Source organism: Neltuma alba, unplaced genomic scaffold (genome assembly GCF_004799145.2).
Source record: "Neltuma alba isolate B1F8T4 unplaced genomic scaffold, ASM479914v2 tig00011027_pilon, whole genome shotgun sequence".
NCBI classification, from domain to species: Eukaryota; Viridiplantae; Streptophyta; class Magnoliopsida; order Fabales; family Fabaceae; genus Neltuma; species Neltuma alba.
Window position 1 is genome coordinate 10666 of NW_021635778.1, and position 16792 is coordinate 27457.

The 16792-nt window shown below is 32.8% G+C and overlaps 2 protein-coding genes across 2 annotated transcripts; both read left to right on the forward strand.

The window, feature by feature from the left end:
• Positions 1-6445: 6445 nt before the first annotated feature.
• On the forward strand, positions 6446-7991 carry LOC114760839 (probable mannitol dehydrogenase). The gene is made up of 4 exons (XM_028950133.1): positions 6446-6782; positions 6861-7374; positions 7475-7628; positions 7735-7991. Exons 1-4 carry the CDS (start codon positions 6643-6645, stop codon positions 7989-7991), a joined length of 1065 nt encoding a protein of 354 aa, XP_028805966.1. The 5' UTR covers positions 6446-6642.
• A 5659-nt stretch (positions 7992-13650) lies between these two features.
• On the forward strand, positions 13651-15675 carry LOC114760844 (probable mannitol dehydrogenase). The gene is made up of 5 exons (XM_028950138.1): positions 13651-13995; positions 14096-14209; positions 14300-14813; positions 14936-15089; positions 15196-15675. The coding sequence occupies exons 1-5, from the start codon at positions 13892-13894 to the stop codon at positions 15402-15404; spliced, it is 1095 nt and encodes a 364-aa protein (XP_028805971.1). The 5' UTR covers positions 13651-13891; the 3' UTR covers positions 15405-15675.
• The last annotated feature ends 1117 nt before the right edge of the window (positions 15676-16792 follow it).

Sequence of the window (16792 nt, forward strand, 5' to 3'; positions counted from 1 at the left end):
CAGGATGTAACTTCTCGGCTGGGCTATCCCGATTTGAGATTTTATACTTTAGGATTCAATTCAAAATTTTGGCCAAAAAAGGGTTCAATTTAGAAAATGCGAAAAAAATGAAAAATACTCCCCATATCAGGATATTTTTTTACCTTGCCATATCAGAATTGATTTTGCTGATATCAGAATTTTAAGTTTTTTTTTTTAACCTGTATAGCTTAGAGATTGTAAGTTATGGTATCTATTGAATAAAAATAATAAAAAATGAAGCTGAGCCATTTCTAATCATATTGTGGCTCCTCACTCAATTTAAAGGCATGTCTGGGATCGATTGGTTGACAAGGGGAAGGCAAGGCGCCGCGTACCCGCCAGGTCTTGGGCTCGATTCCTCGTAGTGGCACCCACGAGATTAGTCTGGCCGTTGTGCTGGGATACTCGGAGTTAGCGATAACATCCTACTCAAAAAAAAAAGGCATGTCTGGGATCGCGTTGGACCATACCAAACGCTTATTTGAAGGATGAAACGAACTTCTTCCTAAAAATTATTGTTTGGGATCACAATGGAATAAATGGGCTTTTCATGAAATAGTCAGATTGAATGAAAAACTCAAAATTGTTGCTTCTCAGCTACATCATGGAGAGAGAAACGTGGAGAGACAAAAATAAAGATGAGAAAAGAAAAAGGTACTTAAATGGCCTCACTTAATTCAATAATTTTATGTTTATAAAAAAATTATATGAAAAAAAAATAAACTAATAAAATTTAATTTGGAGAGTTTACTTCTAATAATTTTATTTTTCCTTAAAATAGTAATATTATATATATAACTTCTTGCTAATAATAAATTAAATTCTTTTTACTTTTAATAATTTTATTTTCCGTACCTCTTTCAAAATAGTCACATTATATACAATTTCTTTTTAATAATAAATTATTTTTTTATTTTTAATAATTTTATATATACATTTAATATTACATATGTACTATTTAATAAAATCCATGTCTTTTTAAGTTATTTTACATCCAAACTTACTTTTACACTTACCATCCAAACAAGTTTCAGCTTCTTAAATTGATTTTTTCACAAAACATAATCTAAACATAAATCACATTACACTATCTGATTTTGGGGAAGAAAAATAGCTGCTTAATTAATTAGTGCTGATGAGAGTTGATTTGGAAGGGTGCAAAATCATTTATAAATGTTCCTTGTATCAGTATTATTCAGCATACTTTCATATTGATTTGAGGAGTGTATGTTAGATGTCTTATTTTGTCTGAATAAACAAACGCAAGAAGGTTTAGTTGTTGCTTTCCAATTATTATTAGATTCGCCTATGTTAATTTGTTTTGATTATGGAAGAAAACAAAATTTTGGAATTGGTGCCAATAATTTCTAGCGGTTAGGAACTGCTAGAAATGTTACGGAAAATTTAAATTTTACGAAATTTGTCCATCTTTATTTTTTTTCATTTTCTAGCTGTTTGGGAAACGCTAGAAAGTTTATTCCAAGCGAAAAAAATAAATTAAGATGTTTGGTTTTAAAAAATATAATATTAGAAATTTAAAAACCATTAAGTAGATTATATTAGAGAATTTTTGTTAATATGTATAATTACCAATGTATTACATGTTATACATTTGAATTTTGTAATAAATAATAAGTAATTAAGTCATGATTGTGTCAAATGAAGTAAATTTAATTTAATAAGATAATTGAATTGAAGATAAGATAGTTTATAAAATTGAACCTAAATTGTTATGTTGAGAAGTGCTTGAATCAGTTAAGGAGAGTATGACAAATGTGAAAAAGAAAAATCTGAAAGAAAAAGAGAAATAAATATGTTAGTAAATTATAAATAAAGACAAATAAAAAATATTAAGACTTATAAAATGAAAATCACCTTACCATATAATGAAGAGAAAAAAACCACCATATTAGAGAGTAAGAAAAAAAGAGAGAACTATAAAGAAGAAGGAGAGAGGAAGGAAAAGAGATGAGGTAAATGAATGAAGAGATGATGTGGTATTTATAGTGATCAGCGAGATATTTGTAGTGGTTTTTTTGCAGCATTTTAATGCATTTTGTAGCGGCCTTGTATTTTCTAGCGTATAATATAACTGTTAATATTTGTAGCAGTTTTACATTATAAACGTTATAAATTATAATTTTTACTTTTTAAAAAACTGAACCAATTTTAATTTATACATATTTATTTATGAAAGACGAATTTTTTGAATGATAAAAATTTTTGAAATTGCTATTCTTGATCATCATCCTGCATGAAATGAAATATTAAAAAAAATTATGTTAGAATTATAATATATTTAGAAAAAATTAGTAATTAGTAGTTAATTATTTAAATAATTTAAGAAAAAAACATATGCCTAATAATTGCCAAATTATCGTCTCCTTGAAGAAAGAAGTTTTCAAAATTCGAGGGTTAGAAGGGTTCGTTGTCATAAATAATGTCACCATCACCCATATCATAAAGATCTCGTGGCTTGAACGACTATATTCCAGTCTTTATATTTCTCGTCCGACATAGTAAACTTGGTGTGCCTCGGAAGCAAGAATATATGGTCCATCATCTTCAGATTTCCCCGTATGAATAAGTCTAAACAGAGGTGATGCCCAAGTGGTCAGTAGCAAGTCCCCGTGAAGTTGTCTTATTTGCCCAGGAACACTTAAACAGAGTTACGGTGAAAAACTGGTAACTTAACTCAATGATGTCAATTAGCAAGTCCCTGGATATCATCATGCTCCATGAAGTTCAAGATATCCTCTTCATTCAGATCGTAGTCATGAATGCTCGGGAATGGCTCACCAGTATCATGACCCCCACCACCACGATTCTCGCTGGGTCCTACTCTCTCAAGATCAATCGGCTCCTTCCCTACTTGACGACTCATCTTAATAATCGTAAATAGCAATTGTAATGAAAAGTATATTTTACAACTAACAATTATTAAAAATAAATAATTATATCAAATAATAATTATTTGTATTAGCTCTAAATAATAATATCAAATAATATTAATTAAAAAACAGATATTCCTATATTTAAATTTGCCGTTAACTCATAAAAAAAAACTACTTCTATTAACTCTATAAAAACTAGCTACTATAAAAAAAAATTTCTATTAACTCTAACTAAATTAAGTTAGTCTATTAACTTAATATAAAAAATATAATAAAATAAATAAAATAAAAATAAAAACAAAAATTTATTTATAAATAAATTACTATTCTTACATGAAAATATGGACCTGGAACTGGATTTGGATCTGGATATATTTCGTGGAGAGAATTCGATAGAACTTCGCTTCAAAATTCACCAAAATAGTAAAAATGACGCGGTGGGGTTATATATAGGCCATGATTTTCTAGCAGTTTTCATGAAACCGTTAGAATTTTCTAGTGGTTTAAATAAAACCGCTAGAAATTTCTAGCTGTTACACTCCCCTACCACCTCCATTCAACAACGTGTCACAACTCCTTGGGAAAAATAAAAAAATTTCTAGTGATTTTAAGAGAAACCGCTAGAAAGTTGGTTGCATTAGTAACAGTTTAGTAATCGCAAAAGAATAGAACAATGATTTGCATTCTCTTGCGGTTCTAGCAGCAAAACCGCTAGAAATTAAACGCTGGAAGTATGGCACCAACTTCCCGCCAAAACGCGTGAACAATTTTGGCGGTCACTTTCTAGTGGTTTACTCCTAACCACTAGAAATGTGTGGGACCCACTCGGTTTCTGATCAAAGTGCTACAAATTTCTTGCGGTTTGTGTGAAAACTGTTAGAAATTTCTAAATTTGTAGCAGTTTTATTTAACCGCTAAAAATGTACCGCTGCTAATTCATCTTTTTTTTCTAGTGATATGGGTTCATATCTTTTGAAGTAAGCATTTATACTTGGCCAACTATATGATGATCTTTTATGGGTGAAAAGTACCGAATGATTGAAGTTTTTTTTTTTGGCATGATAGTGACAACAAAGGTCAACAACTGCCACTATTGATAAATAAAGGTGTTTTGAGATTTTCATACCTCAAATTGATTAATTATTTGATGGAAAAATTGTGATTGTATGTAGGGAAGTTGGTTAATCAATATGTGTATAATCTTGAGCTTGTGATGCTTACTGTTGATAGTTACTGTGATATGATGAAATTGGTTTTTATAAAACCTATTTGACCACTAAGGATTCAAGTAAAATAGAGAGTATGTTATATAGTAATTTGCCCCCCTTTGAAGTGATATAATTGTTTTGGTATGTGCTATTTGTGAATAAAGATTTTATTGGTAAGGTATGATTTTAAGGAAGGAAGTATAAGATTATTGAGTTTGTAAGTTGAGATTTAGTTATATGAAGGTAATTGTTGTAACATTCTTTGTGCATGGATTGCAATGATATTGTATTGATACTTTGGAGTTACAAAGATTATAATGAATTAAAATTATTAAATCTATATTAAGGATCAAAGATAGTACAAACAGTTTTTCTACTTCAAACTACTAAAAAAATTAGAAATACTATTTATACATGATATAAAGTCATGAGGAATTTTGTACCACTTAGCTTTGTAAACTATTGAATGTAAGTGAACAAGTGAAATTAGACGATTTACAAGTGTAATTTAGCAATTTACAATAAAAATTAGACAATTTACAAATAACATAATAGAAGTCATAACCCCAAATGCAAGTGTTTAAGTGCAAATGAGCAAGTGAAATTTGAAGATTTACAATAAAAGTTTATGGATTTACAACCCAAATTTGACAAACACAAGAGAATTCACAACCCAAAATTTAAGTGTTTAAGTGTAAGTGAACAAGTGAAATTAGACGATTTACAAGTGTAATTCAGCAATTTACAACAAAAATTAGACAATTTACAAATAACATAATAGAAGTCATAACCCCAAATGCAAGTGTTTAAGTGCAAATGAGCAAGTGAAATTTGAAGATTTACAATAAAATTTATGAATTTACAACCCAAATTTGGTAAACACAAAAGAATTCACAACCCAAAATGTAAGTGTTTGAGTGTAAGTGAACAAGTGAAATTAGACGATTTACAAGTGGAATTTAGAAATTTACAACAAAAATTAGGTAATTTACAAATAACATAATAGAAGTCATAACCCCAAATGCAAGTGTTCAAGTGCAAATGAGCAAGTGAAATTTGAAGATTTATAATAAAATTTTATGAATTTACAACCCAAATTTGGTAAACACAAGAGAATTCACAACCCAAAATGTAAGTGTTTGAATGTAAGTGAACAAGTGAAATTAGACGATTTACAAGTGGAATTTAGAAATTTACAACAAAAATTAGGCAATTTACAAATAACATAATAGAAGTCATAACCCCAAATGCAAGTGTTTAAGTGCAAATGAGTAAGTGAAATTGTCGAATTTCACTTGCAAATCTATAAACTTTTGTTGTAAATTTTCAAATTTTAGTTGCTCATTTACACTTAAACACTTGTATTTGGGATTATGAGTTCCATTATGTTATTTGTAAATTGCCTAATTTTTGTTGTAAATTGCTGAATTCCACTTGTAAATAATCTAATTTCACTTGTTCACTTACACTCAAACACTTACATTTTAAGTTGTGAATTCTCTTGTATTTGCCAAATTTGGGTTGTAAATCCATAAACTTTTATTGTAAATCTTCAAATTTTACTTACTCATTTGCACTTAAACACTTGCATTTTGGGTTATGACTTCTATTATGTTATTTGTAAATTGCCTAACTTTTGTTGCAAATTTCTGAATTCGACTTGTAAATCGTCTAATTTCACTTGTTCACTTACATTTGGACTGTTGCGTTTATTTTGTTATATGTAGTTTTATTTGCATTTTATGATTGAATGGGTTGCTTGGCTTGGTGGTTACAACTCTTTTGGTGTGCCAAGGGGTCCTGGGTTCAAACCCTTCCTTGGCCACTTTGTTTTAAACAAAAAAAACTCCGGCCACCGGAGGTCCTGCCGGAGTTACTGTTCCGGCCACCGGTGACCGGACCCCGACGGCGGCCACCTGAGCGCCGGTGGCCGGAACAGTAACTCCGGTAAATATTTATTTTTTAATAAAATAAAAAGGGAGGGGTATTATTGTAATCTCACTCTAAAAATTAATATCAGATTGGTCCCTTGGTCCTGCAGTGAAGTTTCAGAAAGTTTTGGAGGCTCTTTGATATTAATTGTCTTCTGCGGTCCTACAGTGAAATTTTTCCTATATTAAAAGGATTTTCTCGCTGTTATTTAATATACTGACCACATCGAGTTCGTCAACCCCAACTCACCAACCCTCCCCTTCTCACTCATTAATAAGCACCACCACCTTCGTTCCTTTCTCGTACTTACTCCTCTCTGTCACTAAGCTCACTCTCACTGTCTCTTTTCTGTCTGCTATACTCTCTGATCTGTCCATAATATTCTCGTTGTGATCTGTTTGAGCGTTGAAATGGCCGTAGCACAAGCTGAATTTGAGCATCCAAGGAAGGCCTTCGGATGGGCTGCTAGGGATTCTTCTGGCCTTCTCTCTCGTTTCAACTTCTCTCGAAGGCATATATAACAATTCCTTCATTATTCAATCTTTTGCATCCTTATTATTCCCTTCTTCATTTCATCCTTAACTAACATGAACTGTCTATTTCGTTTTTTCAGAGAAACCGGAGAGAAAGATGTCACTTTCAAAGTCCTTTACTGTGGAATATGCCATTCCGACCTCCACATGCTCAAGAATGAATGGGGCTTCTCCGTCTATCCACTCGTACCTGGGTACATACATATACACAATATATATATATATAAATCCCTGTGAATGTTTGAAAATGAAACTCATTAACTTCGACACAGGCATGAGATTGTTGGGGTGGTGACGGAAGTTGGAAGCAAGGTGGAAAAGTTCAGAGTTGGAGACAGAGTCGGTGTGGGATGTTTGGTTGGTTCGTGCAGATCCTGTGGAAGTTGTTCTGAGGATCTTGAGAATCACTGTTCAGAGCAAATTCTCACATATGGAGCCAAGTACGTGGATGGGACTATCACATATGGAGGTTACTCTGATTTTATGGTTGCAGATGAGCATTTTGTGGTTCGCATTCCAGATGCTTTGCATCTTGATTCTGCAGGTCCTCTGCTTTGTGCCGGGATCACTGTGTATAGCCCTTTGAGGTACTTTGGTCTGGACAAGCCTGGCCTTCATGTGGGTGTGGTTGGTCTCGGTGGGCTCGGCCATATGGCCGTCAAGTTTGCCAAAGCCTTTGGAGCTAAGGTCACTGTCATAAGCACTTCTCCTAACAAGAAGAAGGAAGCCATTGAACATCTTGGAGCTGATTCCTTCATTGTCAGCCGTGAGCAAGATCAGATGCAGGTGAATATATATATGTTAATATATATATATATATATATAGATATCAGACCTTGTTCATCTAATTAGCCAACGTCATGTTTGTCGGTACCTATCTGTGTAGGCTGCGTTGGGCACATTTGATGGCATAATAGACACAGTTTCTGCAGTGCATGCTCTTTTGCCTTTGATTGGTCTACTGAAGCCGAATGGCAAACTGGTGTTGGTTGGTGCGCCTGAGAGGCCTCTGGAATTGCCAGTATTTCCTTTACTTTCGGGTGAGTATGAATGGAAAATGATTAAATAGTAATAAACTGAAGAATGTTATTGATTGAAAGGTGAAACTGAAATGCTCTAACAACATATATATGTATGTATTGGCAGGGAGGAAGACAGTGGCCGGAAGTGGAATTGGAGGGATGAAGGAGACGCAAGAGATGGTAGATTTTGCAGCCAAGCATAACGTGAGACCAGACATAGAAGTAATTCCAATGGATTATGTGAACACTACAATGGAGCGACTCCTTAAAGCTGATGTCAGGTATCGTTTTGTGATTGACATTGGCAACACAGTGATGAAGCCAACCTCAGAGATTTGCATCCACATATGCATGATTCGAGATTTTGGGGAAGAAAAATAGCTGTTTAATTAATTAGTGCTGATGAGAGTTGATTTGGAAGGGTGCAAAATCATTTATAAATGTTCCTTGTATCAGTATTATTCAGCCTACTTTCATATTGATTTGAGTGTATGTTAGATGTCTTATTTTGTCTGAATAAACAAACGCAAGAAGGTTTAGTTTTTGCTTTCCAATTATTATTAGATTCGCCTATGTTAATTTGTTTTGATTATGGAAGAAAGAAATGGATTATTGCTTCTACACCTACTTAGTTGAATTTAAATCTGCGTCTGACTCTCTGAATCCACTGTGGAAAACTCGAGCAAGTTTAGTACATGTATGTATACGTAAATGCATATAAGAATGCCTGTAGATTAGCTACTATATATATACTACCTCCAACATTCTTAATATAAGAGCTAAATGGAAAAGTTCAATCCACTTTGTCTTAAATTTGTGATTCATTCTCTAAAGTATCCCTATTGATTATACATGTCAAATTATTTTCATTCAAAGGTAATCATAATTACAAAGGATACTTTAGAAAAATCAACTCATATTTGTTATAAATAATTAACTTAACTAATTTTCTTAATCTAATTAAATTAGTTAAGTAAATCTTATATTAAAAAATTTGAGATGATATAATACAAGAACATAGGGATACAAAATAAAGTCTGAAATACAAGTTTTGCCAAATATAGATGGAACTTATCCACACTTGCTCGAACCTTATTTAAACTTGTTGATACTTTTTCAGGTCTTATCATATTGCTCATACCGAATCCAACCTTTCCTACACATAGACGGACATTGCCTCCTAATAGTTAAGAATGTGTTTTTGCGTAGTTAAAGCAGCCTGCTGAAAGTTATTGATGGAAGCTAGATTAGTAATTATACCAAATTTCACACGCGAGAATGAATCCTAACAGTGTCAACAAAATCGATATGTGGGGTCAAACTTTCAAGCCACATGCAACATCCTAATGCAATTAATTAATAGACCTATAAATTAACTAATTAAGAACAAGTCCATAGAATTTTTTTTATATTTATTTTAAGTCAGCAGGGGGACAAGGACAATTCCTCAATAAGTCATGGGAAATCTATTCCTCAACTTGCTAGATTTGGACAATTTGGGGGGATAAAACAGACTTTAGCTTGGATATGATGATAAAGAATATCTTTATAGTATTTTATTTAAATTTAGTTTAAATTATTCCGATGATAGCATGAGATGATATGTTGTAAAGTATATATAGTACAGCAAGCATATTTATTGATATTATTTTTATAGGTTTAAGTAAACATTTTTTATATTTCTAAAAAGCCAAAGAATAGTACATGAATAACACCCATTTCTTCTACTATAAATTTGATATATTGTTTAAACTAAAATTTTTAAAAATTCATGCCAAATAATCGATCAAAATCTTCCCATATTCATATCCAATATTTCAATTAAATAATTATGTGAATTAATAACACTAGAATATAATAATTATCAATTGGAGTTGCAGAGCTTGAGGTTAGTTTGATTAATTTAATAATTCTGAACATTTAACTAATATATGTTAAATCTCGGTCACAAACAAATATATGTTAAGCAACGATATTCTTCAATCAATTTGATTAAAAAAATATTTTTTAGGAATGTAAAGGCAAAAAAGGAATAAGTTTTTACACTTGATACAAAGCTAAGAGCGATCACAAGCTGATTTGAACTTAACATTTCTAAGTCTTGAATTGACAAACAGAAAATGCTACTTGCCAGAATAGGTTTCTCCATCACATTGATTCCAAACTTGATCATCTCTCTTCAAGAACTAAAGACCTAACTACTCAGGTTGACAATATCTCTGAAGAAATCAGAAAGCTTCACCATCAGCTGGCTTCACAGGCTCAGCAATTAGATGCAGAATTGAGAGCTCACATAGATCACAGATATTTTGGGCCAAGGTTTTACAGAAAAGAGGAAAAACTATCAAAAATCCAAAAGGATTTAAGGTACATAGAAGAAGGTCTGAAGCAACAATTCCAGCAGCAACATCAGCCTTGTATACCTCCACCTATAGAAACATCATTTTCTCTATACCCATACCTACACAGTATACTTCTTATAAGCTTCCAGAAACAAATTATGACAATGTCTTCAGAACCACCTATCAGTATACCCAACACCTTTGGGAACCCAAAAAGCCATCCAAGAAAAAGATTGTTTACCCTTCTAGCACTCAATCTCGTCTTCTGAATACCCAACCTCTCACAACAGCCGTTTCACCTACTCCAACATACTCAGCCCCTGCATATATTGGTCCGGCTTTTTCATACATCACACCTCAAAGACCCCTGGTTATAAGAACTCCCCCTTCCTCTCTGCCAAAGACAGCTGATCCACAACCTTCTGATGCATAGGATCCTCATATAAGGCACGTGTAGAGCTTACTCGAATCTCTAGAGCAGATAGAACAAGCTTTCAGAAAGAAAGAGTTTAAAGAGATATTAGAGAAAACATATTTTCATTCAACACTTAATATTTGATACTGGTGTCAAAGCAATTAAGAGGAAAAAAGAGGTTAGTAATTAACTATAAGCCTCTCAATTTGTCTTTACATGATGATAACTATAATTTGATTTGACTAGCTTGTATTTAATTTATTTTCTATATTTGTATTTTAATCTATAGTATTTTGATTTTGATTTGCGAAGATAATCAAAATCTCCGAATCATTTATCAATTTGGATATTTTCATTAAACGATTTAAGTCTCATCTTTGAGTTGATCAACGAAGAAAATTAAGTGTAATTATCGAGTTTTAATTCGAACCTGTGTTCTGGGCGAGCATTCAATCTGGACATGTGGAAATGTATATTTTGATTTCTTAAATGAATGTTTGATCCATTTATTCATTGCCTTTTTCCTTAAAGCCCAACCCATCCGCTATAGTGTTTGTTGAGTACTGACTCAATATCATGAATACCATTATACTGTTTTTTATTCTTAACGTAAGACTTAATTATTGAGTTGATCTTGATCTTAAATATAAAATATATTTTTATATTTATTAATTTTTTCTAAATTACTTTTATTAATACTTCTTCAATTATAATCAAGCAAGATAAAAAGGAAAGATATTGAGAGAGAAAATTATAGTATTTTAAAAAAAACATGTTATATTTCTTATAATTAACTAACTTATTTAAATTTTTTAATCTAATCAAATTAGTTAAATAGATTTTATAATAAAAACCAAAAGAATCTATTATAAAAACTATAATTTCATAATCGTATTATTTTTGTCATCATTGATGATAGCTGTGTGTTAAACACAAAAACCGACAACAAAAGAGAGAGGAATTTCCTGAATTATAGTGCAATTAATTAGATCCCGTTTGTTATCATATTTAAAATCACTTATATATATTTTATATAAATTGAAACAAAATTTTTCATCATAAATCATTTTAAATGGGTCCTTATCTGTTATGCCAAGCATATATCAACTAATGCTGCAGATATTAAAAAATGAACAGGAAAGGGTGGGGGCATTGCTGGAACTGAGAAAAGCAACTTTCATAGGCTAATCAGTTTCTTTGTCCTCTCACCTCTTTTTTTCAGGTCTTGATCCATCTGATGTGACTAGGAGGTCGTCTGCTCCTCCTCCTGGTGAAGAGGAGGTCGTCTTCTGCTGAACTGTGGATCGATAGACTTGCCTTAAATAATGAAGTACAAAATACGGCAGTTTGGACAGAATTCACATTCAACTAAAAGGCACAAGGAATAGATGGCATTCCATGAAAAGCAAAAATTGCCCATTTTCACATTAAATAGCTTAAGCTTGTTACCAGGGTCGAACTTAGCTATCAGAAGAATTTCACCCACTTCTTGTTTTTTTTTCCCCCTGATCATCAGTAGAATTCCATTTGACCCGCAAATGTTCTTGTACTCGGATCCTCTCCACCATCCTTTCCATCATTCTCCCCTCCATTATTTTCTTTCTTTTTTTTTTTCCTCACAACTATTGAGTCAAAATTTTAATAGTCTAGACTCTATATTTAATATCTTACGAGGATAAATATTATGACAAAAAAAAAAAAAATTTTAAATAGTCAAAATATGATTTGAATAGTTCACAATCGTAAATTATGATTATAGAGTAAAAAATGTTTCAATTTTTTTACTACAGTTGTGAATTGTTCAAATTATATTGTAACTATTTAAATTTATTTATCTATTTTTTAATAATATTTATTTTTCTAAAACATGAATGAGTGAGAGTAAGGAAAGGGAAGAGAAAGGGAAGGGTATACTGGTTGGGCGTGGTTTCTCTCCACTCCCATCCACTGTGTCTGCACTTCGACTCTACGACAATTGTTTGGAACAGATGATAAAACGCAATTGAAATGGATCGTCGTGGATGGCTATAAAACAGAATTCCAAAATTAAAGAGAAGCAAGAGGCGGAGCACATGCTCTTATGGGGTGGCATGGATAGATATGTAAGGCCCACAAAATATGACCAGTAAAAATGTATTTTCTTCCAAAACAATTTATAAATAACCAAATGTTACCATTTTACATAATCAAGTTATCTTTTTATTAAAAAATTGAAAGGTAAAATAATATATCATGTTCAGAATTTAATGATGTCACTTGTGATATATAAATAGAATAAAAAACTTTCTTGCTTTATAAATAGAACTAGAGAAATAGTTTATATAAGTTAAAAATTTAATGATATGATACTCCTCCGGTTCTTAATATAAGACCCATTTAACTAATTTGATTAGATTAAGAAAATTAGATAAGTTAGTTAATTATAAGAAATGTGACACTTTTTTTCTCAAACACCATAATTATCTTTTTTAATACCCCATCTCCTTCTTCTACTTGATTATCATTAAGGGAGTATTCATAAGGGTAATTTAGAGAAAATTTATAAATATGAAAAATGGGTCTTATATTTAAGACCAAAATCAACTCAGTAATTGGGTCCTATATTAAGGATTGGAGGAGTATATAAATAGAACCAAATTTTTTTTTTCACTTTGCTTTGTATGAAAGGTAAAATAGTGTATTCACCTCGAAAATTTAATAATGTGATATATAACTAGAACGAAAAAAATTTCTTCTTTACCTTATAAATAAGATTAAAAAATAATTTATATAAGATAAAATAGTATAGTCATATTAAAAATTTAATGATGTAATATATAAATAGGACAAAATCAAAGTAGTTTATATGGTGTTTTAAAAAGGATGATTTTATTGCTAGAAAAAAAAAGGATAATTTTATTATGTAATACCAATAAATTTTGTTTCGGAATAGAAATATTTTGTACTAGTGATATTTTGTTGGCCCCACATATGAATCTCTATTATCCCCAAGGAGCCTCTTGCTTCTTTTTAATTAATTTTAAAATTCAATTTTATAGCCACCCATGACAATCCATTTCACTTGCGTTTTACCATCGACTCCGAACGGTTGTCGTGGAGCCGAAGTGGAGGTGCAGTGGATGGGAATCTCAGTGGAGAGAAACCGCGCCCTGGTTGGAGAGGATCCAACTCACAATTGTTTGTGTCTGCCAAGTGCCAAGTGCCAAGTGCCAAGGAACGGCTGACCTTTTTTCTTTTTGGCACATGCTGTCAAAAACTGCTATTGGCAAAAAACAAAAACAAAAAGTATAAATGCTAAACCCCGTCAGCACGGACGCCACGTGTTGCAGTGGTGTGCGTCATCGAGTTCGTCACGACCAACCCTCCCCTTCTCATTTATAAATAACCCGCAAGCACCTTCATTCCTTCCTCGTACTCCTCTCTCTCTCCACCTCGCTCACACACTCTCTCTCTTCCTGTCTGTCATAATCTTTGATCTGTCCGCATAATATTCTTGCCGTCTGCGTAAGTGTTGAAGTGTTGAAATGGCCGGAGCACAAGCTTTTGAGTTTGAGCATCCAAGGAAGGCCTTCGGATGGGCTGCTAGGGATTCTTCTGGCCTTCTCTCTCCTTTCAACTTCTCTCGAAGGCATATAACAATTCCTTCATTGTTCAATCTTTTGCATCCTTATTATTCCCTTCTTCATTTCATCCTTAACTAACATGAACTATCTATTTCGTTTTTTCAGAGAAACCGGAGACAAAGATGTCACTTTCAAAGTCCTTTACTGTGGAATATGCCATTCCGACCTCCACATGCTCAAGAACGACTGGGGCTTCTCTGTCTATCCACTCGTACCTGGGTACACACACACACACACAATATATATTTATATATATATATATAAACCTCTGTGAATTTTTGCAAATGAAACTCATTAACTTCGATACAGGCATGAGATTGTTGGGGTGGTGACGGAAGTTGGAAGCAAGGTGGAAAAGTTCAGAGTTGGAGACAGAGTCGGTGTGGGATGTTTGGTTGGTTCGTGCAGATCCTGTGGAAGTTGTTCTGACGATCTTGAGAATCACTGTTCAAAGTATATTCTCACATATGGAGCCAAGTACGTGGATGGGACTATCACATATGGAGGTTACTCTGATTTTATGGTTGCAGATGAGCATTTTGTGGTTCGCATTCCAGAGGCTTTGCCTCTTGATTCTGCAGGTCCTCTGCTTTGTGCCGGGATCACTGTGTATAGCCCTTTGAGGTACTTCGGTCTGGACAAGCCTGGCCTTCATGTGGGCGTGGTTGGTCTCGGTGGGCTTGGCCATATGGCTGTCAAGTTTGCCAAAGCCTTTGGAGCTAAGGTCACTGTCATAAGCACTTCTCCTAACAAGAAGAAGGAAGCCATTGAACATCTTGGAGCTGATTCCTTCATTGTCAGCCGTGAGCAAGATCAGATGCAGGTGAATATATATATATGTTAATACACACACACACACACACACACACACACACACACATATAGATATCAGACCTTGTTCATCTAATTAATCATTGTCATGTTTGTTGGTATATATCTGTGTAGGCTGCGATGGGCACATTTGATGGCATAATAGACACAGTTTCTGCAGTGCATGCTCTTTTGCCTTTGATTGGTCTACTGAAGCCGAATGGCAAACTTGTGTTGGTTGGTGCGCCTGAGAGGCCTCTGGAATTGCCAGTATTTCCTTTACTTTCGGGTGAGTATAAGTGGAACATGATTAAATAATAATAAACTGAAGAATGTTATTGATTGAAAGGGGAAATTGAAATGCTCTAACAACATATATATGTATGTATTGGCAGGGAGGAAGACAGTGGCCGGAAGTGGAATTGGAGGGATGAAGGAGACGCAAGAGATGGTAGATTTTGCAGCCAAGCATAACGTGAGACCAGACATAGAAGTGATTCCAATGGATTACGTTAACACTGCAATAGAGCGACTCCTTAAAGCTGATGTCAGGTATCGTTTTGTGATTGACATTGGCAACACAATGATGAAGCCAACCTCTTAGAGATTTGCATCCACATATGCATGATTCGAGATTTTGGGGAAGAAAAATAGCTGCTTAATTAATTAGTGCTGATGAGAGTTGATTTGGAAGGGTGCAAAATCATTTATAAATGTTCCTTGTATCAGTATTACTCAGCCTACTGTCATATTGATTTGAGGAGAGTGTGTTATTAGATGTCTTGTTTTGTCTGAATAAACAAACGCATGAAGGTTTAGTTGTTGTTGTCCAATTATTATTAGATTCGATCGCCTGTGTTAATTTGTTTTGATTATGGAAGAAAGAAATGGCTTGCTTCCGCACCTACTTAATTGAATTTAAATGTGCGTGACTCCCTGAATTGACTGTGGAAAACTCGAGCAAGTTTATTACATGTGTATACGTAAATGCATATAAAAGTACCCTTATATTACCTACTATATATACTAGCTTCAATATTCTTAATATAAGAGCTAAAGATAAAAATTCAATCCACTGTACGTGTCCTCAAAATTTGTAATTCATTTTCTAAAGTGTCTCTATTAACTATACATGTCAAATTGTTTTCAATCAAAAGTAATTATAATTAAAAAGGATAGATTAGGAAAATCAACTCATATTTGTTACAAATAACTAACTTAACTAATTTTTTTAAATCTAATCAAATTAGTTAAGTAAATCTTATATTAAAAATTTGAAGTGATATAATACAAGGAAGGGATAAAAATAAAATTTGAAATATAAGTTTTGCAATTCTTTTTATCATTAGATTCTATATAAAATGAGTGACATTTTGATATCTTATTTGCAAAAAATGGTTTAGTTTTTAATTTTTTTAATGATTTTTTTAAAGATTTAGCACTTTAAATGGTTAATTTCTTTTTAACTTAGAGTGCTATATTTTTGAAAAATCATAAAAAATTACAAACTAAACCTTTTTTTGCAAATAAGATATCAAAATATTATTCATTTTATGTGGATAAATAGAATCGCAATCAAAACATTTGGAAATTTAAAAAAAAAAAAAAAACCAAACTTAAGGGGAAGAGGGGGGCAGCATCCCAGGGGCAGCTGACACCACTGTGTCATATTTCATGACACCCCTCTCTCACATTTCATGTTGCAGTTCATATAATAGAAATTAACATGGTGCATGGGTTGTGGCTAGGAGTTAGCACAGTTGGTAGTATTATATCATCCAACAGACTTGGACATTGGCTTTTCATCATTATATATTAAAATGTGTGTGTGTGTGTCCTCTGTTATGCAAGAGACAACCTACGATACTCAAGAAAAATTCCCACTTTTCTTAAACCTAATGACAAGCCACGTTAACACTATGGTATACCGAGAATTTCAATGCATACATGAGTCAAAAGTCAAGACCCAATTTTCCACAAAAAAAATTTGTC